Source organism: Talaromyces marneffei, chromosome 8 (genome assembly GCF_009556855.1).
Source record: "Talaromyces marneffei chromosome 8, complete sequence".
NCBI lineage: Eukaryota > Fungi > Ascomycota > Eurotiomycetes > Eurotiales > Trichocomaceae > Talaromyces > Talaromyces marneffei.
The window spans coordinates 445869-471846 of NC_072355.1; the positions used below are offsets into that span (position 1 = coordinate 445869).

Sequence of the window (25978 nt, forward strand, 5' to 3'; positions counted from 1 at the left end):
TTCTTTGTGAGAAAGTCACTCCTTGAGCAAACCGTTGCAATGAGTTGTAAGTTTTGACACTCTTCAATCATGAAATTATTCCATTGTTCGCATTCTTTACTATATACGACAATTCGTGCTGTCAACATCTTCAATTGAAACTATACCACGCGATCGCTTCTCTTCGCAATGTCAACCAGTCCCACCTCCAGCCTCGCATCTCGTTTCTCTACTCTGTCCACATTTGACTGCGTCGTCGTACTGTTTGTTGTTTGCATTAGTTTGTGGGGAACTTGGACGCATGGTCTGAATTAATATATAACATGGAGCCAGAGCTCATCGTGAGCCGGGAGGACAAGACACCGTCAGCATACAAGACAACAGAAGGCTGACAATTGATTTTTTTTTTCGGTGTTTAGTCTCGGGTATGCTCAATAAGCTGCAGGGTCAGCCGGACAGTTATGAGAAGAAGTAAGTACCGAACAAACAAGTTGACAGGGCTGCCTACTGACGAATGATGTTTCTAGGTCGTTATATCGCTTCGGTCGAACCCTCGGCGCAGGCACGTACGGCATCGTCCGCGAAGCCGACTCCCCGGAAGGCAAAGTCGCCGTCAAAATCATCCTGAAGAAGAGCGTGCGCGGAAATGAGCAGATGGTGTACGATGAGTTGGAGCTTTTGCAGCGATTGAACCATCCTCATATCGTGCATTTTCGCGATTGGTTTGAGTCGAGGGTATACTTCTCATATCCTTTTAGGTATGGCAAGTGGCTGATTGGATAGGATAAATATTATATTGTGACCGAACTCGCGACCGGAGGAGAATTGTTTGATCGCATTTGCGAGTGTGGAAGGTTTACGGAAAAGGATGCTTCGCAGACTATCAAGCAGGTCTTGGATGCGGTCCGGTATTTGCATGAGCGCAATATTGTTCATCGGGGTATGTCTTTGAAGTCAGGAACGCATTACAAAACGCTGACAAGTGTAGACCTCAAACCCGAAAATCTACTTTATGCCACCGCTGCCACGGACTCCCCTCTTGTCCTTGCAGATTTCGGTATTGCTAAAATGCTGGAAAGCTCCTCCGACGTCCTCACATCCATGGCTGGATCGTTTGGATACGCTGCCCCAGAAGTCATGCTCAAAGAAGGCCACGGCAAACCCGCCGACATGTGGTCCCTAGGCGTTATCACATACACATTACTATGCGGTTACTCACCTTTTCGGTCTGAAAATATGTCCGATCTAATCGAAGAATGCCGTCACGGCAAAGTCCAATTCCACGAACGCTACTGGCGCGACGTCTCCGAGGATGCAAAGGATTTTATCAACACACTGCTAACAGCGGACCAAACCAAACGCGCTACAGCAGAGGAGGCGCTGACCCATCGCTGGCTCAAGGGTGACACCGCCTCGGACCACAACCTGTTGCCCGAGATCAAGGCCTATATGGCTCGCGCAAAGCTTCGTCGCGGTATCGAAATTATCAAATTGGCCAACCGTATTGAAGCCTTGAAAATGCAGGAAGACGATGAGGAATTTAATGGTGCAGATGCTTCAGCCGAGAACCGCGACACGTCGGATATTGTATCTGCATTCCCGGCCCTGTCAGTCACGAACCCATCGGGCGACGTCAAGGATGCAACGGAAACCTCATCATCGCAACAATCACAGGAGGGAGTCACCACCAAAAAGCGAAGTCTTAGCCGTGTTGCGCGAGGCGATATTTTCAGAGAAATTGTGCTTGCAAAAGTGCGTGATGCGAAGCAAGAACAGGAAGCGAAGACGGTTGAAGCGGAGGCCCTTGCTCGTGCCGAAGCCAATCGATAAACTTTTTGGCTGGTTGGTTTTTGCTTATTATACCATTTGTATGCTTTGGATCGTTTGTATGTATGTATCTTGATGATATCCCTATTTCTTGGTATGAGGCAGCTGAGATGCATATGTCGTCGGTTAGTCGATCTTTTCTTCGGCATATTTCATTTTTATATCTTACGCGCGTAGGGCCGAATGGAACTATACATCTATGAGACTTAATTGGCTAATTCGGCGCTTTACTTATACCGTATGGAAGAACATTGAAGTAAGCACACCCCGATTGGCTAGACAGTACATGGTTGTCAGACAAAGGTGTAACTACACGCCGAAAACTCCATCTTTGATCAAGTTTGTACAAACGCAGTCTCAGTAAAAATTTCTTCATTTTTTCTCATCGCACTGATAAGCTGGAAAATGCATACTACTCTCTAAGGAACCGAGCTTGGTTACCATCCAGAGAGACTGCCTTGTCGAACGCTCGAGCTCCTGACAGTACTCCATAGTACACCATCATTGAACATAAGTTTACCACCCGCTGACTCCATTCCGTCACCGTCTCGCCACTCAACATCAAATCATCCACCAACAACTCAAAAAGATAATCAAGAGAATATAAAGAAACAAAAATGTCTGAATTCCCCTGGCCCCATCCCTCTCACGCCGAAGACCAACCCTACGCGAAGACATTGCTATATGTGCACGTCTTCCATCGTGGTTTCGAGGCTGGCGGGGTCATCGGCCTGTTTTATGCGAACTATAAACTGTACAAACACCGCCAACAACTCAAACTCACCCCTCCGCAGCAAGCTGCTCTAGGAGGAGTCGGCAAAAATGCTGGAATGAGGAATATTTTCTATCCTACCATGGCCAGGGCATCGCTCATCGGCGCCGGGGCGTCTATGGTCCTGCTCACGGCGCGGATGTGGGGTGCTGAAGAGGTGGAATGGCAGGATCGGAGTTGGAGGTTGCTTGAGAATGAGGGCCAGGTAATGCATGATTTGTATGCGGATGTCGGCGCGGGTATAGCTGCGTCCACCATCTTCGTTGCGGGGGGTAGTAGACCCCCGTTGTCGTTGATGGTGAGGGAGATGGTGGGCAGAGCTGGTCTCGGGGCTGTGGTTGGGTTTGTGGGTTGTGAGGTTGTGAGGAAGTACAAGCTTTATGCTTCTAAAGACTGAATTGTAGCTTTTAGTTATTGAAGTAGTGTTGTACATATATACATTCCTTTTTTTTTTTTTCTTTGCGATTAATCATAGTCAACGTGTATCCTCACGCCCAACATTCCATAACTAGTCGCAATCCCATCTGTCCACGCCGTATTCGGACCCTGCCGAAAGCGCGGATTCATCAAACTCTCGATTCGGATGGGAAAGGGGCGTTTGGTCGTATCCATCATGAAGAATGGTGATGGTCTGGCCTCAGTAGCAACGAGACTGTGGGTTGTCAATCCATCATCTCGTGACAGAGTCTGAATCTCTTCATGAAGCATTTGTCGCACATTCATTTCTGGCGTGAGCAGCAAAAGGAGATGATTCACAAGGATGATACCAGTCCGAATCCCGCGAATCGCCAATGCTGTAAAGCCATCGAAAAATCTATACAACACTGGCCCGACAAACATATCCTTCTTCTGACCTGCAATAGCGGTGGGGGTATCAGGCCCTCCATGTGTAGCAACCGTAATCCCAAGCTCAGCATGCAACCCCCTCAACGCCGCCCTCAACGCCGCCAATTCCTGCTTGAGCTGCGGTCGAAGCAAAAACTGGTTGACGGGTGGCATCTCCCACAACTCCCTTACCCTCTTGAGCATGCCGGGGAGCTTGACCATCTCCCGAAACGCGCGTTCCGTGATTTCAGTAAACACCGACGAGTCCGGTCGCCGTGCATTTTCGACCTCGATCCGCTCACTTATAGCCTGCCACTCGCGCTGCTCTAACAAACATGCTTCGCCCTTGAGTAGCGAAGCAGTAATGAAAAACCCACGATAAGCGAGATATATCGCGCCCCCGAACACGGTGATGACATGAGCCTCCGCGCCGCGCATTCGCATCATCTCAATTATCCCCGCGTGATGGTACAGCCATGCCTCCGCCGAAGCGCCATGATGCATCTCATAGACACTCAGCAACACCGCTCCAGCAAGGACCGCTTCATCCACATACCCCCTTTTAGTGGGGGACACATTTTGCAACCTCGAAAGATTAGAGGCCAAACACCGTAGTGATTTGCCGTACAGTTGACGTCCAGCATTGACGAGTTTCTGGTCCCGCGCGCTCGCGCCCATGAAGGAGTATGTCATTGACCTCAACCCCAGATCAAAAGCATTGCTGTCGTCGCCGGCACCACGCGAAACGGCGTAGGCGACCCAGCTGACTTGAGTCGTTTTTTCGGTACACTTGAACAAGCACGGCCAGGCGACCATTATATAGTCTACAAAGATCTGGATGTGTTGGGCTGAGGTGGTGCGGGCCGCGAGAGAGGGGGTTAGTATTTGGTCTAAGACCAGGTGGTGGTTCGTGTCGTCCTCGTTTTGGCACGCATCTGCGATGGTAGTAGTGTCGTCATGGTCGGGATGGCCATGGGTTTGTTTCTTGGGATTCGTGGTGCGCGGCTGTTTGCGACTGCGATTTTTTACTTTCTTGCCCTTCTCGTTTTCTTTATTTCTGTCTTCTGTGGTTGTCGCATGCGCAGACATAATCTTATTGCTTGGCCGATCTGGGATTTCGCGGAGTAGCGCCATCACCCCAACTCCATCAGAGAGTGCGGATAACGCTCCTGGGTATTCGTTTAGGGAGACTCGTCTCCAGATTGATTGCAGGCGACATTAAGTTGAGTTGCTATTTCAGTGCGATGCTAGACACTTGGTAAATTTGAATTAACTTAACTAAGTTAACAGCGCCGAGGATGGAAACGTTCATATTGAGGCTGATCTGATCCACTCAGCGGATGTCGCGCATTGGCCCAACACTGCCTACTACAGAGTAAGTAACTATAGGTATACAGCGCAGCGACTGAAGAATTGGAGAAAGATCATTGAGGGCATCCAGTTTCTTTGATTTTATCTGGCGTATGCATATGCATTCTCCAACAGCACCCAATCCTTCAACAGATGCTTTGTTTGTTTACCAATCAGTCGGAAGAAGGTATGACATAAATCTCCAAGGGAACAGGAATAGAATGCATGCAATCAATCAATCAATTAACCGCCAAAACAACACCGAAAGTGAACAACAAGAAAAAATGAGTATGCAAGTGCAGAGCATATATAAACACGAAATCGAATCATCAACATCAACGTCAAAAGCGATCAAAAAAAATCATAATGAAAGTAATGTATGGGGGTAGTGTGATGCGTTACATATGAAACCGAAGAAAGTCAATAATAGAAGGGAGGCAATGAGACTATACCAACCCATCATACAACGACAAAGCGCTGACAATAGTCTCATCCCGTTTACTGCCTTCCTTGAATTCTTCCATATCCAGACTGCCATTTTCGTCCTTGTCCATCATGCCAAAGATTTTCTTAACTCGTTTTTCAGGTGTGTCTTCGTCTTCGGGGAGTTTGACCATTGAGCCGACCTGCCGGTCACACATCAGCAACCGTCTTGAAAACCAACTCTCTCGGGTAAGGAAGGGTAGGTACCATTTTATATATAGCCTCCACAATAGCCAACATCTCATCATAACTTATCTTCCCGTCGCCATCGATATCGTACAGCTGAAACGCCCAATCCAGTTTATCCTCCATTTTGCCGCGCGATGTCACGGATAATGCGCATATGAATTCTTTAAAGTCTATTGTGCCGCTATTATCGGAGTCAAAGACCCGAAAGACATAGTTTGCGAACGGGGATGGGTCGCCAAAGGGGAAGAATTGGCGGTAGATCTTTTGGAATTCCTCCTTGTTGAGGTGGCCGGAGGGGCAGTCTTTGAGGAAGCCTACATCACTCGCGTTTTAGTATATCAAAGATATGTGGATGATCACAAGGGGAAAGCGGTAACTTATATACCTTTATACCATTGTTGCAGCTCCTTCTTATCAAAATGGGTGGCTTTAACTAGCTCGTCCAGCTGTTGCGGGGAAAGCTTTGATTGTCTGCAAAGTGTCAATGAGTATATAGTGCGATCCATTGGACTCGAATGGCCGCGATTGCAGCGAATAAAAGCATTTCTGAATGGTGATAACAGCTCTCAGAGATGTGCATGTTGGCTTCCCCGGCTCTATCACGTGTGGAGTCTTTTGAAAGGGGAAATTCGTCTTACTTTTGACCCATGGCGTTGACTTTCTTTTTCCTGTTGGATTCTAAAAGAAAAAAACTTCTAGAAACAAGCACAGACTGCGAACTGTCGATCTGTTTCTGCGAATTGGAATTCTCGTGTCGAAAGAATGTCGATCGATAGCCTTGGGGGAATCGAACTTGGCGGGTGGATGTCGGAGAAGCGTGGGGTAGTAAGCGGTGGCCTTTGTAGGCAGTAGGTGAAACCAAGCAGATTAGAGTAGGAGTAGGCTAGTGTATCAAGACTCAAGACAGCAAATAAAGTCTTAGCAAAGTCTTGTCTTTAGTAAGAGTTTTCTCAAGTGAAAATAATTGAATGATTAAGTGTATGAGAGTGTGAATGACGTTGTCAAAGTCAATGATCGCGGGGGGACCTTCTGGATTTGCTGCGCCACGCTTGGCAACCATATGTAGGGTACATTCTTTGTCTCCTCTCGTTCTATGTCATCTCGTATAATGAGAACTACTATGAGGCCAACACCCTCCGCCCAATCCGCACCAAATCCTCATTTAACAGCGTCTCTTTCTCGATTCCATTGACCGCCTGAGCCAGCAACGTCGCCGCAATCTCATCGAGTTCTACCCGCGGTAACCCGATTAAACTGCGCATGATGGTTGATGCTACCACCGTAAGAGTACTCATGTGGCCAGGCGCGTAGATGAGGCCCGGTCTTGTGATACATACTTGCACATTTTTACCGTCGGGCTGTTTCGCGAAGTCGAGGACCTGATTCTCAACCCGGCTCTATATACACACAAATACACACGATCAACAACAGCCACAGCAATTCCTTTGGGGGAAGAAAGATGGACTCACCCGTAACACTCCATAATCTCCCATAATCCAAGGTCTTTTAGTCTGGTCTCTGTTCACCTTTGCGCCGCTGGTGTAGATGAAGCGAAATGGGTTGTTGCTTCTCGTAGCCATCGTTTTTAGGCCATTGACGGTGTAATCGAGACAGATTTTCTCAACTTGCTCAAAGGGCATCGAGGACTGTTTGGATGGCGTTATAGCTATGAGCCTGAATAAAACTAACTGTTGGCATATATGTACATATACATGCATCCAGACTGGCTACATCGTTGCGGTGGGTAGTCGTACCATATACAAGCATCAGCACCGGCAAGATCCTCCTTTATGCTATCCGAATAATGCTCAAAATCCTCGCAAACGGCGCACTTGAGTTTTGATAGATTCGCATCCAGGCTGACGTTCGCAGGAACTGGGGTTGCGCGTCGTGCGAGCGCAACTACAGAAGTCACTGCTGGGTGCGACAGGGCTTGACGGATGACTTCTGTGCCGACGAAGCCTGTTGCGCCTGCGACGACGAGTTTCATATTTCTTCTTGGGGTTATTTTCTGGTGAGATATATATAGAGAGACAAAGTGACTAGATCTTTCTTTGGGGGTAGGTATTAATGTTATACACAGTAGATTCAGCTCGCAAAAGAAAGGGCTAGCGCGGCCATGATGGACATAGAATCATAGATATAACTACCACATACGATCTAGTGCAGCCGTCATATGCCTACCTATTATCCAGCAAGCAGTAGAGCGAGTCCCATCACCAATCAGAGCTCTGCATAAGTGTAACTACCAAATACGAGTTGGAAAATATCGCCGCCCGTAAATTTGGCGAAGGTTCTGCAAAAAAATATTAAGGCGAAGTGCGGAGAAGTTGCTTGATAAAACATAAGTCGCTCCTTTTGCTGAGCTCACGTCACACGGACTCAGAACATATACCATGAACCTAGTGTGGGAAGTGTAACTTAGACAACGCTGGGAACAAAGAAGCAGAAGATGAGAATTAACCTACGTATGTAGATAGTATATGCTGCCGAGGTGTTGTTGGCGTATCAATCATTCCACTTTTTGCGCCTATGTAAAAGTTTCAAGAACTATCTCCAAGGTTACACATCTGTCCCATGAATCCAGCACAAACAACTTAAATATAACAAGACAAAAACCTAGCATGTAGAGTCGTAATATATCAAATGGAAGAAAAATGAAAATGGCTAATAAGAATATAACATAATACAAAGCTGCCACTCGAATTCGAGAGGACGGAGCAGGAGATATCCTTCGACCTGGGCATGTCGCTAATGCGAATATCTACTTAAAAATAATCATACAAAAAGACATCGACATATGATTTTGGACAATTCCCGTCAGTTTCTGTCCTCTTGATTCTTGCGGCAGATTAATCCACCTTGATAGAGGAATAAATCTTGCGGACAAACACCCAGCTTGCGAAAAAGCCGATTGTGCCTATATCGATAGTCAGCAGACGAACTATTACCCGGCAGATTCGGAAAGTGTACTCACCAGTCAGGATAAAGACCAAGAATCCAATCAAGGCCGAATATCCAACATATAACACAGCTCCAGTCAATCCTCCAAAGCTGACTCGTGTAGCCCAGAAAATAAGCGCATTCACAAACACGTAAAATCCAGTCATACCGGCACCGTTAAAGGCACGCCACGACCAGCGATAGTCCTCAGCACACAGCATAAAGTAGACGAGGAGTATGGTGGTGGCGGCGGTTGTGATTACCATCAGCCCGTAGCAAAGGAACAAGAATCCGAACATGTAGTAGATCTTGCTGGTCCATAGAGAGTTCATGATGAAGTAGAGTTCGACAAAGATGGCTCCAAATGGTAGAATACCAGTGAGTAGGAGTGATGGGATGGGACGGAGTGTTCCCACTGCTGGTGGGATTTGTCTTGGAATCTGGTTTGTTTTGGTAGGAGCTTCGAAAGCCTGTTCATTTACATTAGCAACTGGTAGACAGCTATGAGCTGGTAAAGTACGTACCTGAGACTTGAAGCCGATCCAACTACCCGCAAAACTCAGCGGAACACTAATCACAAACCAAATGGCAACCACCGCAATCATGGTTGTAAATGGCACCGCACCGCTGGAGCCCTTGGCCCAAACGAACAAATTCAGGAGGAAGAACCAGGAAAAGACAATACTTGGGATCAAAAGAGGGGTCATGACAATATTGCGCTTCCAGGCTTCACCACCAAACGATTTATACGCGCGGGACGAAACATACCCTCCAATAAAGCCAAACAAGGTATATAAAATAACAACCGTAGTGCCAAGGAAACCTCGGTTGGCCGGAGAAAGCAAGCCGAATAGCGCAAAGGCAACGGTCACACCGGTCATGACAAACAGCTGAGCTCCGTTTCCAAGCAGAACACTGAGAAGCAACGGACTCTTCGGGCAGCGAAAGACGTCTCCATGAACAAGTTTCCAGCCGGAATCTTCCTGAATGCCGTCCTCGACAACAGAGGTACCATTGAGATCATCAAGGTTGATTTGGTCAAGTCGGTTGTATCGAGCAATATCTTTTCTTAATGCGCGGATGAGAATCATGCTGACCATACCGACTAGGAAAACAACGAAAACGGATGAATTAATCAGAGAGAACCAATGGATCTTGGGGTCGAAAACATGGAGGTATTTGTCCCATCGTGTTGCCCACGCCGTGTTTGATTCCCTCCAGTAAACGCTATAGGTCCAAACAACCTTTGTCGGGATTTCCTCACTCAAGATCATCGCATTCCCTCCCTCACCGCAGTCCACTTGGTTATTGCCGCTAACGAAGGAGTCGCCGCGCGATTCTGGTTGAACTAGCACGCCAACGACCCTATACTTGTCTTGCGTCGCGAGGCCGACTTTGTGGTAATCAATGAAGATAATGAAATGATTGTTGAGGACAGACTGTCCATCCTCATCAACATAGCCCATGAGGAAGCCGGGGTTGTAGAACTCTGCGCCGGTGAAAGGATCGAGATTCAGCATGGCAGCCGGTAAGCCGTCTACCAGCCAGTTGATGTTATACCCTTGAGCAATGCGATTGTTGGTGAACCGGGCATCCCGCGGCCCAAATTCAACCTCACCACAAACAGCCTTGCAAGTTTCATTCTTTGCCATGTGCAATTCAAACGGCGACGTTCGGATTCGGTCTCCAAATATGATGCTGCCTAACGACTCTCGAACATCTACCGGTCCATCCTTGGGCTGGCAGAAATGAAATATGGGGTTGTAGTAATCGTACGACAGCACTGCGTGTAATTGATCATCTTGCCTGGCGATTCCGGGCGTGAGATGATTCACATATAGCGGTACCGATTGGCCTTCATCGTATGAGGTCGGCGCGACACCGGGGAGGTAGAATGCCGATGTGCTGGATGATAATAAAAGCAACGAGGACAGAAGCAACGTCCGCCTCGATGACGGCATCTTGTGATATGGCTACTGCAGTTTCACAAGAGATGAGTTAAATCATACTAATAATTCGAGCTTCCCAATTCAGGCTCGCTCGTTTTGACGTTTCCGGTGACTGGATCCATGTAACGAACTCACCGAGCTAACCCAGTAACCTTGCGAGGTCAGTGTAAGTGAAAATGACGTTTCATGCAAAATAGGAAATTGATGAAAATAACATGTATCTATTTTGGGGCTCGTAACAGGAAACACAATTGAATGTCGAAGTAAAATGGCTCGGCGGCTGAAGCTGAACGGTTCGTAGAACCAGCGTGTCATAACCAAACAGCTGCCACACGTGATGCAAGAGCCTCTAATCCCGATACAGATTTAGCGCCATCCGTTCCCTCCATCAACTTTAATTCTACTTCTCTTCTCTTCTCTTCTGTTAACACATCTCTACCGTTGTACTATTTGTATATTGTTGGCCAGAAGGGAGGATTCAAGGCACATTAGTCTTTTGTGAGTGCCAAGCAAACCTGCCATTAGCTCGGATTGATCTCGAGAAACGTTCAACCGGAGTTTTCGGAAATATTATACAGACGAATCCTTATACATATTAGCATTGACGTTTTAAACCCTTTATATGTGTATATCACGTGTATATAAACTCCTAGAATCTATGGCTTCAATATCTAAATTTGTTTCTCATGTGTGGAGGATCTGAGTGTGACAGCTGAGTCTAGAACAAACCTCCGAACTCTTGCAACCAATAGGGGTAAAACCCGATTGGAACATTATGAGAAAGACAAAGGCCGAGGCGCAAAGAAGAGGATGATAGGTAGAATTCTCGTGTTATAATAGCGGGATATTATAACACATCGACTGTGAGATTGAACAGAATTGGTGGATATTACACCGTGCGCATTGCGTTGAATCGTACTCATTGCGCGGACTGGCGAGTTGTGTTCCGAGCAGGTCATGTCCTAGACTTGATTCTGTTTACTACAGAATAGATAGAAACTTACTGACTTAGAACAATAGATCTGGGCAAGCCTAGCGACTCAACCATTTTATGTAAAGTTTGGCCATACTCTATTCAGCATCGCTAAAGAGAGCAAACAAAGGATACAAAACAAAGAAAGAACCAATAAAGAGTGACTACGAGGGGATCGCGATTCGACCACCAATCATTGGATAAAAATGGCTTTGTTTCGATATGAGCTCTCCAGGTAGTCTGAGTTGCGATCTTTGCAGTATAGGACTCAACTTCCCCAGAAATGATGAGTGTGACATCCTCTGGGTACTGTTTCCTGGCTAAATATGTCAACAAATAGCCCTTGATAAGAATACTGTTCCAAAGGGAAGTGGCTAATTGGTTCATTCTTTGTACTCTATAGTCCGCTACGGTATCGTCGCATTAGATATCATTGATGGCATCACTAGTATAGTAGCGTTTTATACCAGGCTACTCTGCACCTAGGTATTGATGTTTATATCGCAACTCTGGGCTCTCTCTTTAAATTGGCTGTTTTGTCTCTTTTCAGCCAAACAACCTCTGGTTCGAACACGACTGATCTAAATTCACATCGAGATGAACTCAACCGAGGTACTCCTTCAAAGCCCAGCGGCTGAACCCCTTCCAGGGGTAACGGCAGATTTTGACAACCCACCAAATCATAGAACGGAGTGTATTGCTCTCCTAACTGTCTGCAATGTGGTCTGCACTGTCCTATTTTTTATTCGCGGTTATACGAGGTTGTACATCGTACGTCGTGTTACGCTAGAGGACTGTATGCACACTCCCCTACCTATCTGATAGTCATCTACTAACAGTCTTTCACTCAGTATTTGTTGTCCTTGGATGGGTAAGAAACCCTCTCATGGGCTATGTGTTTGCCAAACCTCATTGTGTCTTCTCTTAGGGAATGTTCATCGGACACACTGTCTCTCTCATCCTATACGTAGAGGTATCCCCAGGTCTTGACCAGTGGAATATGCGACCCGATAGGTTTCTCAAAGTGCTATATGTAAATATTTCCCATCCACATCTTCAGATATGAAAAGACTTATCAATCAACTTTAGTACATCTATGTCAGCTCGATTTTGAACAGATTCCTCATGTTCTTCATTAAATTCGCGATTCTCCTGCAATATATTGAACTATTTGCCCCAGCAAGAGTAAATCGAAAGATGTATTGGGCTTGTCATGGTTTGCTCTGGACGAACATCCTATTTTATGTTACCGAGGTCTTTGTGGAAATCTTTAGATGCCACCCTATCGCGAAAGCGTGGAATTTGTTAATCACGGAGGGTTCTTGCCCAGTCGATTTCCTGATACTCACTGTAGTGGCAGCATGTATCAACTTGGCATCTGACATTATCATTTTAATAATGCCACAGGTCTGCATCTGGAAACTTCAAATGGAACGCAAGCAAAAGACACTTATCTCCATATTGTTCTTCATTGCCATCTTGTGGGTTTAACTCGTCTCGTCTGTGTGAACGAACCAGTTCTGATTCTACGTTTAGTGCTTGCATATCCTCGTCTTTACGCCTCCAATTCTCGATTCGTGTGCTCCGGAATCCCGTCAACTACACGTACCATGGATTTCTAACGGGTGTCTGGTCCTTACTAGAAGCGACCTCGGCATTTGCGGTTGCCTGCTTTCCAGTACTGCCCAAATTCCTTCGCAACAGGAGGGATAAGCTGAGACTAAATGAGTCTAGTATATGGCGGAGATTTACTCTGTCTGGCATCGTTAGCACGAAATCCAGCAGTGGACGAGACAGACTGTTTGACAAAAATGCGAATACATTATCGCCGGATTCTGCAAAGAGTATATGCTCACAAGGCTGGCATGAGCTGGAAGATCCTAGGTCGATGAGTAAGCATATACGATCTGCTGAGCAGCTGTACGAGTCACATAGATCGACAGAGGAGTTTGCTGCGGGAGATGAATCTGTGGTATAGAGTCAGCTCATAGATGCAACTTTTGTACATGGTTTAGCGGAGCTTGTACCTGCGAGTATTTATTTCCTTCGAGCATGAGCGAAAGATAATTAGGATTGATTTCATTATTTCTGTACAATATTTTCAGAGACCGGTACGCATATATCAGAAATATCTATGAGAACATAATACTAACATAAGTTGTCGGTATAATTACTACAAGGAACAAGACTTCAGTTAGGGTTATTTCTATACTTTGTGAGTACTGGACCAATCAGCGTCGTTCAAAGAAGAAGAGCTCTTATTGGCTGAATTACATTAAGAGGCTCCATACCAGCTTAACACGTGATGATAAGCCCGATAAGAGGTGTCTCCACCGCCGGACCAAAATTTGTTTCGATAAAAAATGCGACAACTTTACCTCGAACAGCCAGATTTTCTAAAATCAGTCACAACAATGGTCGCAATTACCTCCAAGGCGCCAGCCGTTAGCGATAGCGATCAATCGACTTCTCCTATCGACAACTTGTCATCGATCCTTGAGACCCTAACAGAATGCCTGAACAGCGCTTCCACTTCGTTACCTTCATCGACCGAATCGGAAGACAAAACGACGAGTCCTACAATCCTACCTCCTTCAGATGGCATTTCGCTACTAGACACAAAAGCCGAGTTACTCCTCTCGTATCTGCAAAATCTCGTTTTCCTGGTCCTATTCCAGCTCCGGGGACGCGGAAAGAGTGAAGGTCAAGGTGATGTTTCGCTGGAGGATGTTGTCAGGAAATTGACGGAATTGAGGGTGTATCTCGAGAGAGGTGTCAAGCCTCTTGAGGGCAGATTGAAATATCAGATTGACAAGGTTGTCAAAGCAGCCGAGGATGCAGAGCGGGCGAGCAAGAGCGCACCCAAAGCAGGAAAGAAAATCAAAAACAAGGGTGGAGATGACAGCGACAATTCGGAAGATGTGTCCGATGACGACGAGGACGAAGAAGAGGATAGCGATAATGAGGAAATTGACGAAATGGCTTACCGACCCAACGTAACTGCATTCTCGAAGGATGTACCGAAAGCCGACAGAGACGCTAGGACAACAACGTCGAGAGATACAAAAGCTCAACCATCAGATGGAATCTACCGACCACCTAGGATCAAACCTACTGCTTTACCCACAACTGAAAGCCGTGACCGTGATCGTGACCGCCGACCCAAGAAGTCGAGTGTCATTGACGAATTCGTTTCTGCCGAGATGTCAGCCGCACCAATGGCAGAACCCAGTATTGGTAGCACCATCCAGCGTGGTGGAAGACAAGTCATGTCGCAACAAGATCGTGCACGTGAAGCTGAACGTCGTACATACGAAGAAACCAACTTTGTGCGTTTGCCCAAAGAAAGTAAAAAGGAACGTGCAAAGAGAAAGGCTGCCGAGGGACCTCGTGCAGGCGGCTTTGGAGGCGAAGATTTCCGCTCATTGGGTGAAGGAGCGGATAGAATTGCTAGACTCACCAAGAGATCAGCTGGTAGCTCAAGGGCTGGAGCATTGGAGAAGAGTCGAAAGCGAGCGTTTACAGAGGATGGGCCGAGAGGCGATGGGGTGGCAGCCGTTGGTCAAAACTTTGAGAAGAGAAGGAAGAAAGTCGAGGGCTGGAAAAAGTGATTCACTAAATGGATGTGTAATACCAGGCTTAGCAATTTTTAGGCGTTTTATTTTGGGGTTCATTTTAAGCAACTTTGAATAAAGTTCTTTTTGCATATTTCCTCAATTTTCGAGGTCGTTTTAGCTGTACGTAGAAAGCGAAATACAAAAATATCGAATTTAACATCGGCACAATCCTAACTTTTTCGCCAATTTCAGGCTTAAAATCCACACTTCGATCCATCAACCTCCTCATAATCAACCAGAACGCTTCCAAATTCTTCCGCATGCCCCTGGGTCAACTTATCCAAAACCCTCTGCGCAGCATTGAACTTTCCAATAGCAACATCAATAGCCACTACATAGACGGTCTCATTCTTGTACGATAACGAGTAGCAGGCGCCACAGTTAGCATCATTCCAGCCCTTGATAGTCAAGGATCCCGCAACGTATGGAGTTGGGAGGTCGCCGATGCTGTTGTAGCCCTTTGTGACGAGACCGTTTTCGCCGTTGGAGCAGGTTACTGTTGATAATGAGAGGGTTGCGTCGTCGTAGGCTGCGTCGTATGTTGCTATGGTTGCTTGGGTGGCGCTTGCGGCGAGGGCAAGTGATGAGGAGAGGGTGAATAAGGTTGCGTGGATGGTGGTGAGCTTCATTTTGAATAATATATATGTTATATTTTAGGTTCCTCTTTTGTAGGAAATATTTGGTGCAGTATTTCTGGGATATAGTGCTTCAGTAGGATAATTGATTATAAAAGCTGGATGATACTCCTCGAGACCTTTGCAGATTAAATATAGCAAGACCAACAATTTGAGCGCAGACAGAAACCAGGAATATAGTCTTATATATTCTACACTACATGTATGCTTGGCACGAATTGCTGCACGAACTACTGCACGAACTTCCACGCCGAGTTCAACATGAACATTCTCAGATTCTTCTAGTAAAAGCGCGTGATGACATTTTTTTTTCATGATTCAGGCTGAAGATCCATGTTCAATGACGTCTGATACAGGCCTCGGGGGAAGGCAATCGGCAGGGGTATTGCCGATCCAGGCACTCTTTGCTCTGAATTGTTTGAGGTTGAATGTCGATAAATCGATTTTGAACGAAAAATCTTGACTCATCTGGATCAGTTTCATGTGGCAATGAAGGCGGTTCAGCCTCTAGATCGAGCCTAGTCAGGCCGGTGCGCTGTAGGAATGCACTAGGTATTCGATTCGGCTCATATTTGCTGGTCTCAGATATATCGATTGCCGATAGATCCGTGCGATTTGCGAAACGACCTACTGCCCGGTTGTCGGAATTAGAAAAAGCCTTGGCCTAGAAACAAGTCGGTTTGTGTATCTATATATATGTCAATTTTACTTGTTACCGTTACAGTAGTTTCAATGGCCCACTGGTAGCTAACTGCAGGAATGTATTCTAGTCCGTGTGTCCATGGTAAGAACGAGAGTCTCGGCGTGGAATGCCATCACATTCCTCTGGCCGAAATGATGCATACTCTCGAATGTCTGCAGGAACTATTTCGTATTTCCTGATATTTGCCACTGCTTCAAATTCCCCTTACTCAAAGCTAGTCTTGAGAGGTTCTAGGCTTCAATTAGGGCAAATCTTTATTCTTATGGTGGTGAGTGGTGAGTGGTGAGTGGTGAAATTAAAGTTTCGACTAGCTAGTGCTAACCGTTGTTGCCCAATTTGGAAATTTTTGGGTCGCAGCGAAAAGCCCTAACTGACTCTAAGGAATGACACGAGATGTGTGTCAGGCTCTTCTAATGTACATGAAAGTGTTGAAATTCTGTTCGCATTGATGAAATTTTGGACAAGAAAGAAAGGTAACGCTAAGATAAGACCACACAGCTGAAATGGCGCTTGGTATGCAAATAGCTAGGTTTCAAAGAATGAAGGATACTCCGACGCCAACTTTTGGACTCCATCTCGGACATCGTGACTTTTGCAAAGTTGTAGAATGTCGTAAAAAGCCAACGTGCATTCTTTGGCCACACCTTTTGATCGATTCGGATTTGTTCATGAGACCAAGACTGACTATGAGAACCACGCCTTTTTTTTCACCTTTCCATGCTTGATTAAATTGGAACAGTGTCAAAAGACAACTGACTACTTTGTTGCCAATTATTGATTAGATGACATTCTCTGTACTCCATTTTTAACGGCAGAATTGGAAACGTTCCTATGTACATATGGTAGGTGAATTCTTTCAAAGGGCGTATATTCGATTCACCAATACATAAAATAAGAATCGTATATGAATGTATAGAAGATAAGTCAAAGTACAACAAAAAAAGAGTTCATCTATAGAGAAAGACCCATTTCCAGGACAAGCTGGGCAAACACGCCACCCATGACAGGCCTGTTGATGAAGAAAATACCGGGGTAGTCATCAGTAACAGTGTCATACAGATCGGTAAGAGCATGGTTAGTAGGGGTATTGTTGATCCAGTATGCGAGGTCGGAGTAGAACATGTCGCGGGTGGTCTCGCTTGCAATTGATGCTGCCCATGCTTCCCAGTCACCTATTCGAGAGATTAGTAACCGGCCGGTATGGTTGCAGTACAATAACTTGGAGAAGATAGTAAAATACACACCTTTGGTGTAAGAGTGACGAGTATCTAGCGGCACTCCATACTTGGCATTCACAGTCGGGTAGAAATTGCTCTGCATATCATAGACAGATTGAGGGACGAGGTTCAATCCAAGCTCCTTATCGCCAAACAAGTTGTACAAAAGACCCCAAGAATCGCTGGAATCATAGGACAAGGTACTGTGAGGCGGATTTGCAGCGCTGTTGATTCCTAAAGTTTGCCATTGGGTAATATAATCGTCGGCAATGGAGCTGTAGTTGGCAGCACTGGTGTGGTTTCCGGTAACACTAGCAATGACGGACATGGCCTTGATGCCAATCATTCCCTTGAGAGCCAAGTTCGTTTGGTTCCTATAACGAGAGACATATGGTTAGTTCATGATGGTGCCTATCATCGCTGTCTACATATAAGAATTGCTTACGCAAGTGAACCAGCAAAGTCATCGGTGGAAATCTGGTTGGCCGGATAGAGGGCTTCGTCAACTAAGAACTGCGTCCACTGATCGAGCAGCCTGTAGTGTGACTTGAGGAAATCGAGATCCTTAGAAGCCAGGTAATAAGCAAGTGACATGATCAGCATGTTACCACACTCTTCAAGAGGCATCTGCTCATCGCTGCCGTCAGGGTGAGCGGTAGCGTTGGGATAATGACTGCCAACATCGTGCATCGACCACCGGTTGGGATATTGCCCAGCTTCTTGGTTCTCAAAGAGTGGAGCCATGACAAGTCTCAACAGGGCTGGGTTGGTATACAGGTAAGCAGGATGAGCCGGGAAAATGACATCAACAGTGTTCACGTTGCCATCAGAAGATATTTCCTTGAGAAAAAGATATTGTGTTCGATTGGTACCGACGAGCTGAGTCGCACCAAAGGCCTGTCGGAGAGACAAAGTCGCAATAATAGCATAATCGTGACTGATGGCCGATGCATCCGACAACACTTTAGCATCCAAGTCAGCAGATAGTGAGCTGGCGGTTTCGTAATCATTGTGGAAGAAAGACATGGCGGAGATTTCGTCAGAGAAGTACTGGAGCCAGAATGAAGGCAAGGGAACAACGCCATCGGCACCATCAAATTGAATAGCTTCTTCCTGGGTGAGACCAATAGAGAACAAGCGGCTAGTTGATGTAGTTCCCACGCTCCCCAAGTCAAATGCATGCGCGAAAACAGGCCATCTGTCTCGGATAGCACGGTAGTTGCTGTCCACGTTGTTGGTTAAAGCACCATATTTAATGAATTGGCCTCGAACCTCATCAGCGAATCCGGATCCATAAGTATAACCACTGTCCGAAGTGGTGGTATACCACCAGTTTCCGTACTCAGTCTGATCGCTGACTTCTGAGAATGCTAGTTTCGTCTGACGGTAGACTTTATGATATGACAAATCCCCATTGGTGCCATAGTCCCATTGTGCAACGACACTACGGTCACCCGAAACCCATTCTGTGTATTTACTATTTTAGCGCTGGATATCACTTAGATTAAAAAAAATGTTGGAACGACGTCACTTACCAGCAGAAATATCCGTGTACAATGCAACATTATGCTCGCTGCCATCCAAAGACACAACCTCGACAGTCATATAGGAGAAGATGAGCGACTGCCGTAGAAAATCATTGGGGGTTATAGGAGACAGGAATGTAACTTTTATCTGTAGTTTATCTTCCACAGTCTGTACATAGATGCTGGATGTACTTGTATAAGTGTAAGAAGTCTGGTTTACAAAAGAGACATCCGCGGGAACTCCCATCCAGCCGTACGCGATGCCATCAACTTTGATCAGGCCAGCCCAGCCAAGAATCTGTCCACTAAATGGGGGAAAACACAAGTTAGTTGAATAGCAAAGAATCTAAGATTTCCATGAAATTGTTTTAAGAGTGACTTACGACCAGAATGTCGGCCATTGATTAGCAAGGTAACCACCATTACCGCCATTGCTTCCAGCGCTCTGCCATGCGCTCAAGTATGGAGACTTGACAGCGAGCGGCTGAGCTGGAGGACGAGCTGGAGAGAAAGTCGACTCAGCCCTGATAGATGGCAATGAAGCCAGGAGTAACGACACCAGAAAGAATGGTGTCATTTTATGTGTACTGGTACAAAATGTACCCTGTCAATTCCGACAACGACCCGTCTGAAGAAGCCTATTTCTGAAGCTCTTCTCAGGTCCAAATTATGCGCCTATATGCAGGGCCTAGATAAGGTTATATGTCAGATAAACAATCTGGACAAAGGATCAACATAGGGTAGGTGCAGAATGCCGGTGTCAGGGGGTAGAACTTTCTCTCCGTCCTGCGGGAACGAGATCCAAAAGTTTTGAACAAAAGTCTAGCCTAAATGGGCGAACGAAAACATTCTTAAGTAGATTAGGCAGTAGCCAGATCTTTCTAGCCTGTGCCTAGACAGGGTGAAGGGGGGGCATGTTAGAAGGGAATGGTGGGTGCCATTGGGTGGAGCATCATGGGCAGGCACGGTACCTGATAATGATAGCAGAAAGATAAATAGTTTGCCTTTTGTGAACAATCAATCAGATCTCCCTGCTCTTGGCATCCGAATATGGAATGTGACGCGCCACGTTGTTGACGAACAGCCTGTGTTACCACGCGAGCAACAAATGCAACGAAAATCAGAAGATGCCTGTTGAAAAATATAAAAGATACGTGCCTCGAGACCGTATACTAGTATACGGACAAGAAGACTGAAAAAAAGAGAAAAGAAAAAGAAAGGAAGAATATCAGGTCGACGTGGCAGATGGAGATGTTGACAACTTTATACTCAACCAAGCCGAGGTATAGTGACACTGCTGTACGTAGTAAGTGGGGTGATCATCCCATGCGTTAGTCGTGCACAAGCACAAGCACAAGAATCTGAGTTTCTATATCCTGTTAAATAGTCGGTATACGAGGGATACTACGTGCCTTGAGGGACCGGGCTTCCAATACCCCAAATTGAAGTTGTGGAGAGGGATTTTGTACCAGCGGCCAAGCCGGAAAAGGGGCGTATCTATGTATGTATGTATGTACTACCGGTTAGTCAAAGTTTGGATTGGAGATGTATAATGGAATAATATAATACAAAAAACTACGTTATGGAGTAGTATGAGGTATGTAAGCATGTCTACATGTTCCGCATACCATATCGGCTCCCCTGTATGTGGGGAAGCAAGGGGTGGGTGGACCTATGTATCTAAGTACTGTACATAGTAGGACTGCAGTCTATAGTTAGCGACTTGGGGTCGGGTCATGAATCAAGTTCTGACCAGCCATGTTAGCAATGATCTGCGTCCATGCGTACTTTAATCTTCCATAAATGTGCTACCCCGCAAGGCCTTGCAGAAGATATTCAAAAAGCAAGCCGGTAGATCCGGCGAAAAGACCAATGACGGAGAACAAAGCTCGGATATCCACGAATTAAATTATAGGATATGGAAAGAATATAGAACGTTAGGATAATAATTGATGAAGATCATTTTCCCAAATTCAAATAATGGAAAACGTGTGTTGGGGTGTGGCCGAGGGTCTTTAGCTCGGAGAATAATTACGAGTAAAGATGAATCTTACGTCCATCGTGACAGCATCTAAAGCGTGTAAGCATTGGATAAATCAAGCCTTCAACTTTACTATTGAATCTGCTGATATCTGGAAATCCTTGAAACGTACTGGCTCCACAAGTACAGTAGAGATCGCACGAGGATAAGTTTCACTGTGTCAATACTCGTTCATCAACGACGATATCTTAACAAATACATACTCGGAAGTCTATTATTATTTTGTTGAAGAAGCGCAAATTCTACTTGCAAGGGTTCATTATTACCAATGACATAATATATATATATACTGTGGACATATCAAACCCTCAGACCTCTTGGGTGGTAGACGAACTAGCAGTAAGAGCGCACCAGTGATATTATTCAGAGTACCCTGGTAGTGGAAAGAAGGTTACTTTGAGCTGTATCAACGGGGCAGCGCCATGAACGCCACTGGGGTAAGTCAGAGGAGACATCTAGATATAGAAAGTCTATTGTATCTTGTACATGGAGTTGTTTTTTATTCAAAGTAGACTTCTTTTTTAGCTATGCCGCAGATTACTTTTATTGTTAAGAAGTAAAACATCGTGTCGTCCTGGGGGGGGGGGGGGGGGGAAATAAGTGCAACATTGGCATTTCATCCAACGCCAGAAACCTCCAGAAACCATGAATCAATGAACAAAGAGTCAGCCGACTCGGGAGTCGAGAGGCACCAGCGCGTGATAACTCAGATCAGCTGACGATAGATATTTTTGATCACCCGATTTGGTGCTTTGTACATCAAATAGATGCAATTTATCTGTGTACATACTCACATTCAATCGGGGCAGGCTGACTGGAACCTGCATGGAGAGCGACGGCTTTCACATGAATGGGCCACTTGCCAACCGGGAAACCCTGTTGCTTTACGAGTCGCTCATACTTAACTCGAGTTATAACTACTTACGGCAGCCTATTTGTACGTTGTACTACTTTGAAGTCACTAGTGGCCGAACTGTTAAATTATTCGCCTGACTGGTCAGAACCTTCCAAGGCTGTTTATCGCACTGGAGGTGACCTGGGAAGCTACCCACGCGATTGCTAACCGACCCTTACATGCAATATGCTTAGGGATAGTTGGATACAAGATGGTAGAATTAAATTAACAGCAGAAACTTCGATTTATCGAGGTGTTTTATGGCTTGTACACATTTGAAATAATAGTTATTTATATGTATATGCATATGTGTGCGTGCGGGTCTAGGGGTATATAGCAATATAAGCAACCTTGGAACTGCGTTTCGCCGTTCCAAGGTTGGTCCCATGCTAGTTAGGGCTTGATTCCGGTTGCTTTTGGGATTCTATGTATGATCAACAAAGCGCATCCATGTCATCAAAATAATACTCGCCTAGCAGCATTAATCCCATTGAGATCCCAAGTCTGCGGAGCTGTCCGATCCATCCACATTGACCAATCTCCCTCAAAAGCAGGCCGCATAATCTGCGCATACTCCCAGTAGTCCGGATACCAAACCGCATACTCCCAATCCAGAATCCCCGTGACTTTATTTTGCTCATCAACCATGATATTGCGAGGTGCTATATCGGCGTGCGTAAATACAGAAGAGTAGGACCGCGGGAGCATATCAGGCAATTGGGACTCAAATCGACGACCCCCAAAGTGCAGATAGCGCTCGTAAATACGAACCCGCAATTCTGAATCATTCATCAGAGGTCAGGCAGGCTTTTGTAAATCCTCAAGACATGGGTCTCTCGTTGGAGAGACATCAGCGGAACATTGAACAAAATCCTTCAGCTCCACGGGCGGTTGGATTGTCCGTATCTCAAGGATCAGGTCCCATATTTGACAGCAAACAGATCTCACTTCTTGGCTGGGGGATAGATTTAAAGTGTTGACAGGTGATGGACATGGATATAATACTTGGTCCTTTTTTATGTATCGGCTTCCTTCTTGGTAGTTTTGTATTGATATAGGAGCGGCGGTCAATGTTTCGGACATCTCTGTATAGTAGCTTGCCGCAAATGGTCAAATGGAAGATGGGTGTTTTGATAGAAATCGTTGCACGGTGGTGGTGTGGTGGTTGTCAAATCGTAACACCGCGAAAGCGTCAAGTTGAAATCAACCTGTGCTTACATCATCACCGCCCACCAACTTAAGTTAACTAACTTAACTCACTCACTAGTCATTAAGTTACCTCGATTTCTCTATTCAGATTACGTTCTGGCATATATACCAAGGAGGTTGCGATAAGCTATTTCAACAGTTCATTCTCTCTGCCTTAGATGCTCCAATGTCTCCATCCTATGCTTTAGAACTCATCAATGTGCATATGGGACATCTCATCCGCTCGGGTAGATATAAGTACCACTGGCAATTGCCTTGACAATATTGGGCGATGGAACGGTATATTTGGGAAGATCACTACCCAGGGCTGTCGTTGTAAACAACAGCCAACTGACCATATCACCAAATACTCTACTTCCAGTAGGGTTCAGATGCGTATGGCCGTCAGAGACACGATTGTATGTTGCAGAGTCTTTTTGTCCGATTGCATCGAGGTATTTAGTTCTCGCTTTATTCAGATCAATATAAACGACTCCCAACGATTTGGCCACTTCAATGGTGATATTTCGCTGTTCTGGAAGGTCTCAATTACCAAGCCAGAAGAGTTGAAGTTGCGGCGGGATATTGGAGTTACCAGGATCTGTCCCAGATGTCAGCGTAGATACAGGCACTTGTACATGGGATTCATGCACTGAAAGCAGTACTTTGAGTCCCTATGAAGTTTTGAAATCAAGTAAAGTGACAAGTCAACAACCAGGTGTCTTATTATTTCCCCCCGCAATCCCCGAAAACTCTGCAAAGAACTGAAGAAGCCCTAGTCCCCCATTGGTTTTGACTTTGAAGTGAGGAGCGAGCCAGACTGCAAAAACGGCACATCACGACTCATCCGTATGTCTTAGACACTCGATCTAGTTGACTCACCCGAGTTTTACTTTTTGTGACTCTAAAAGGGATTTGCAATTTGATATACATCAGTCTAGACTTGAGTCATCTACCCCGTTTCTATCCTATTCATAAATCCCCAGGAATGAGGACGTGATAGGACATCGCATGAAGTCCGGATAAACTTATCTGGTTGACGTGGGAACTTCCAGATAAGCTTAATTTTTCACATGGCAATTACCTAAGTAGTCCCAGACTGGTGATTTTTTGTTTCCAATGGTTTATAATCTGTTTCTTCTCTCTCGTTCGATTTTGTTTTACTCGAGTCAGCAATCAAACATTGAATGAATCATCATTATCGGATAAAAGACAATTAATTCACCCACGTTTTTGAATATATAGAAAGAATGATATGTACAATATGATCAATGTGGTAGGTATGTATCAATATTGCGAGAGTTCAAAAATGTTCGCTCAACTATGTACTCAGGTTTGATGTATTTAGATGTGAAAAACTCAATCCCTGTCCACGGGTAGTGAATCCAGCAGAGTTCATATCATCCTATTCAAGATATTTCGAATATTCGAGTCACTACGAGTATAAGGTGAATTTGTTCGCTTTCAGGGCATCAATATTGGGCTCCAACAACATCCCGTACACATGTGATATCAATTACATTCTGATACGGAATATCCTCGGTTCAAGCATGTGTCGGCTTAGAGGCGCTCAGCATCGGCTTAAGTTGATAGACGTTGTATGCCAGGTAAATATAAATATGCAAATACATAGTAGCTGGAACATATAAATGGATATAATTCAATTCTTAAGCTTTGATAAGTCAATGTCATGTGTTAACTAACTATGGCACGAGACTCGGAGATTAACTGCGCATGCAATATACCCCAAGTAGGCAGGTCATAGATCAAGGTTTAAAAAGATCCAGGATTATTCGAAGTCTTGATAAGCGAATGAAACACCGTTATCAGCGCAAGAGGCCAATAAGGAGAAATCTAACTTCAGCTCGGAAAGCGTCACAAAAGCCAAGCTCTCGACTCACCCAATGAGCCATTGACGCCATCGCAATAATGGATATCATGGTGATCACCTTCCATATTCTCCATGGTTAGATTTTACAGAGTGCTTTTAAGTGTTTTTGACGTGCAGAGCTAAAAAGACGGCGTGCCTTTGGCGTCAAATCCCGGCGTCCACACGACTCCACCTCGCGCTGACAATTTTCAAGCTTGTTTTTTTGGCAGCTTACTCCAGAATCTTCGGGACTCAGGAACCGATCGCAATCTTATTAAGTTATTATCCAGTGCGATCATTGCGATGGCCAAAATCTCCTTTTGACCTGAGCATTGACAATGACATTTTTATCTTTTGTTCTCCACTTCGGCATAAGAAATAGTCTCCTTCACGTGCACCTCTGCAGTATGTCTGCAACGTTGATCGGTAAGCCAAGCAAAATTAATGAGTATACACTTCAGATAGGCGCGGCTGCTGCTACATCGCTATCACTGTCCTCCGTATCAGGAAACAGGAGAGCGAATGAGGGGGCTTAGCGGCTTTAGCACTCCCGGTAAAGGTAGTATGGTGGTACCTGCCGAGCCCGACCAACTACTACGTAAAGAACAATGATCCCAGGAAACTTAAAGGATAGCTTCATTCTAGATTGCTTGGCGAGTGGACCGCGGCCATACCCAACACACACAAGAGGGCGGATGCCAATAGAAATCAGTCCTAGCTAGGAAGTCGGAGCGAGATAGTCCATGATCCACCCGCAAAAAGGAGCAATTGGCCCATGGATAATCATGCAATTAAGCATACAGCCTAGCAGTAGCTCCAAGCCCCCAGAGCTAACAAACGGCCTATCTTCAGACTCTTGACCCTCCCCCAAAGCAGTGGAGGTTACTCAGTGATGGGCTTAGTTTGATTGCTGATCATTTGGTCACACCCGATAAACATGCTGCAAATCAATGATATAAAAGGAGAGGTACTTCTCATCGTAAAATGGTATTTTCA

General features: G+C 45.5%; 10 protein-coding genes across 10 annotated transcripts; 4 read left to right on the forward strand and 6 right to left on the reverse strand.

The window, feature by feature from the left end:
- Positions 1–39: 39 nt before the first annotated feature.
- Positions 40–1809, forward strand: EYB26_009510 (uncharacterized protein; the record flags this gene model as incomplete). Its single annotated transcript, XM_054268760.1, has 5 exons — positions 40–46; positions 399–450; positions 507–714; positions 763–919; positions 968–1809. The coding sequence occupies 5 exons, from the start codon at positions 40–42 to the stop codon at positions 1807–1809; spliced, it is 1266 nt and encodes a 421-aa protein (XP_054124735.1).
- A 614-nt stretch (positions 1810–2423) lies between these two features.
- On the forward strand, positions 2424–2975 carry EYB26_009511 (uncharacterized protein; the record flags this gene model as incomplete). The annotated part of the gene is made up of 1 exon (XM_054268761.1): positions 2424–2975. One exon carries the CDS (start codon positions 2424–2426, stop codon positions 2973–2975), a length of 552 nt encoding a protein of 183 aa, XP_054124736.1.
- Positions 2976–3043: 68 nt separating this feature from the next.
- Positions 3044–4492, reverse strand: EYB26_009512 (uncharacterized protein; the record flags this gene model as incomplete). Its single annotated transcript, XM_054268762.1, has 1 exon — positions 3044–4492. One exon carries the CDS (start codon positions 4490–4492, stop codon positions 3044–3046), a length of 1449 nt encoding a protein of 482 aa, XP_054124737.1.
- A 707-nt stretch (positions 4493–5199) lies between these two features.
- Positions 5200–6074, reverse strand: EYB26_009513 (uncharacterized protein; the record flags this gene model as incomplete). The annotated part of the gene is made up of 4 exons (XM_054268763.1): positions 5200–5379; positions 5444–5739; positions 5811–5896; positions 6064–6074. The coding sequence occupies 4 exons, from the start codon at positions 6072–6074 to the stop codon at positions 5200–5202; spliced, it is 573 nt and encodes a 190-aa protein (XP_054124738.1).
- Positions 6075–6543: 469 nt separating this feature from the next.
- EYB26_009514 (uncharacterized protein) lies at positions 6544–7415 on the reverse strand (the record flags this gene model as incomplete). Its single annotated transcript, XM_054268764.1, has 3 exons — positions 6544–6822; positions 6895–7099; positions 7180–7415. The coding sequence occupies 3 exons, from the start codon at positions 7413–7415 to the stop codon at positions 6544–6546; spliced, it is 720 nt and encodes a 239-aa protein (XP_054124739.1).
- Positions 7416–8277: 862 nt separating this feature from the next.
- On the reverse strand, positions 8278–10329 carry EYB26_009515 (uncharacterized protein; the record flags this gene model as incomplete). The annotated part of the gene is made up of 3 exons (XM_054268765.1): positions 8278–8345; positions 8403–8838; positions 8893–10329. 3 exons carry the CDS (start codon positions 10327–10329, stop codon positions 8278–8280), a joined length of 1941 nt encoding a protein of 646 aa, XP_054124740.1.
- A 1558-nt stretch (positions 10330–11887) lies between these two features.
- EYB26_009516 (uncharacterized protein) lies at positions 11888–13268 on the forward strand (the record flags this gene model as incomplete). The annotated part of the gene is made up of 5 exons (XM_054268766.1): positions 11888–12086; positions 12142–12161; positions 12219–12323; positions 12380–12771; positions 12827–13268. 5 exons carry the CDS (start codon positions 11888–11890, stop codon positions 13266–13268), a joined length of 1158 nt encoding a protein of 385 aa, XP_054124741.1.
- A 436-nt stretch (positions 13269–13704) lies between these two features.
- Positions 13705–14901, forward strand: EYB26_009517 (uncharacterized protein; the record flags this gene model as incomplete). The annotated part of the gene is made up of 1 exon (XM_054268767.1): positions 13705–14901. The coding sequence occupies one exon, from the start codon at positions 13705–13707 to the stop codon at positions 14899–14901; it is 1197 nt and encodes a 398-aa protein (XP_054124742.1).
- Positions 14902–15101: 200 nt separating this feature from the next.
- Positions 15102–15536, reverse strand: EYB26_009518 (uncharacterized protein; the record flags this gene model as incomplete). Its single annotated transcript, XM_054268768.1, has 1 exon — positions 15102–15536. The coding sequence occupies one exon, from the start codon at positions 15534–15536 to the stop codon at positions 15102–15104; it is 435 nt and encodes a 144-aa protein (XP_054124743.1).
- Positions 15537–17196: 1660 nt separating this feature from the next.
- Positions 17197–19565, reverse strand: EYB26_009519 (uncharacterized protein; the record flags this gene model as incomplete). The annotated part of the gene is made up of 5 exons (XM_054268769.1): positions 17197–17417; positions 17490–17836; positions 17908–18928; positions 18998–19293; positions 19372–19565. The coding sequence occupies 5 exons, from the start codon at positions 19563–19565 to the stop codon at positions 17197–17199; spliced, it is 2079 nt and encodes a 692-aa protein (XP_054124744.1).
- Positions 19566–25978: the final 6413 nt, after the last annotated feature.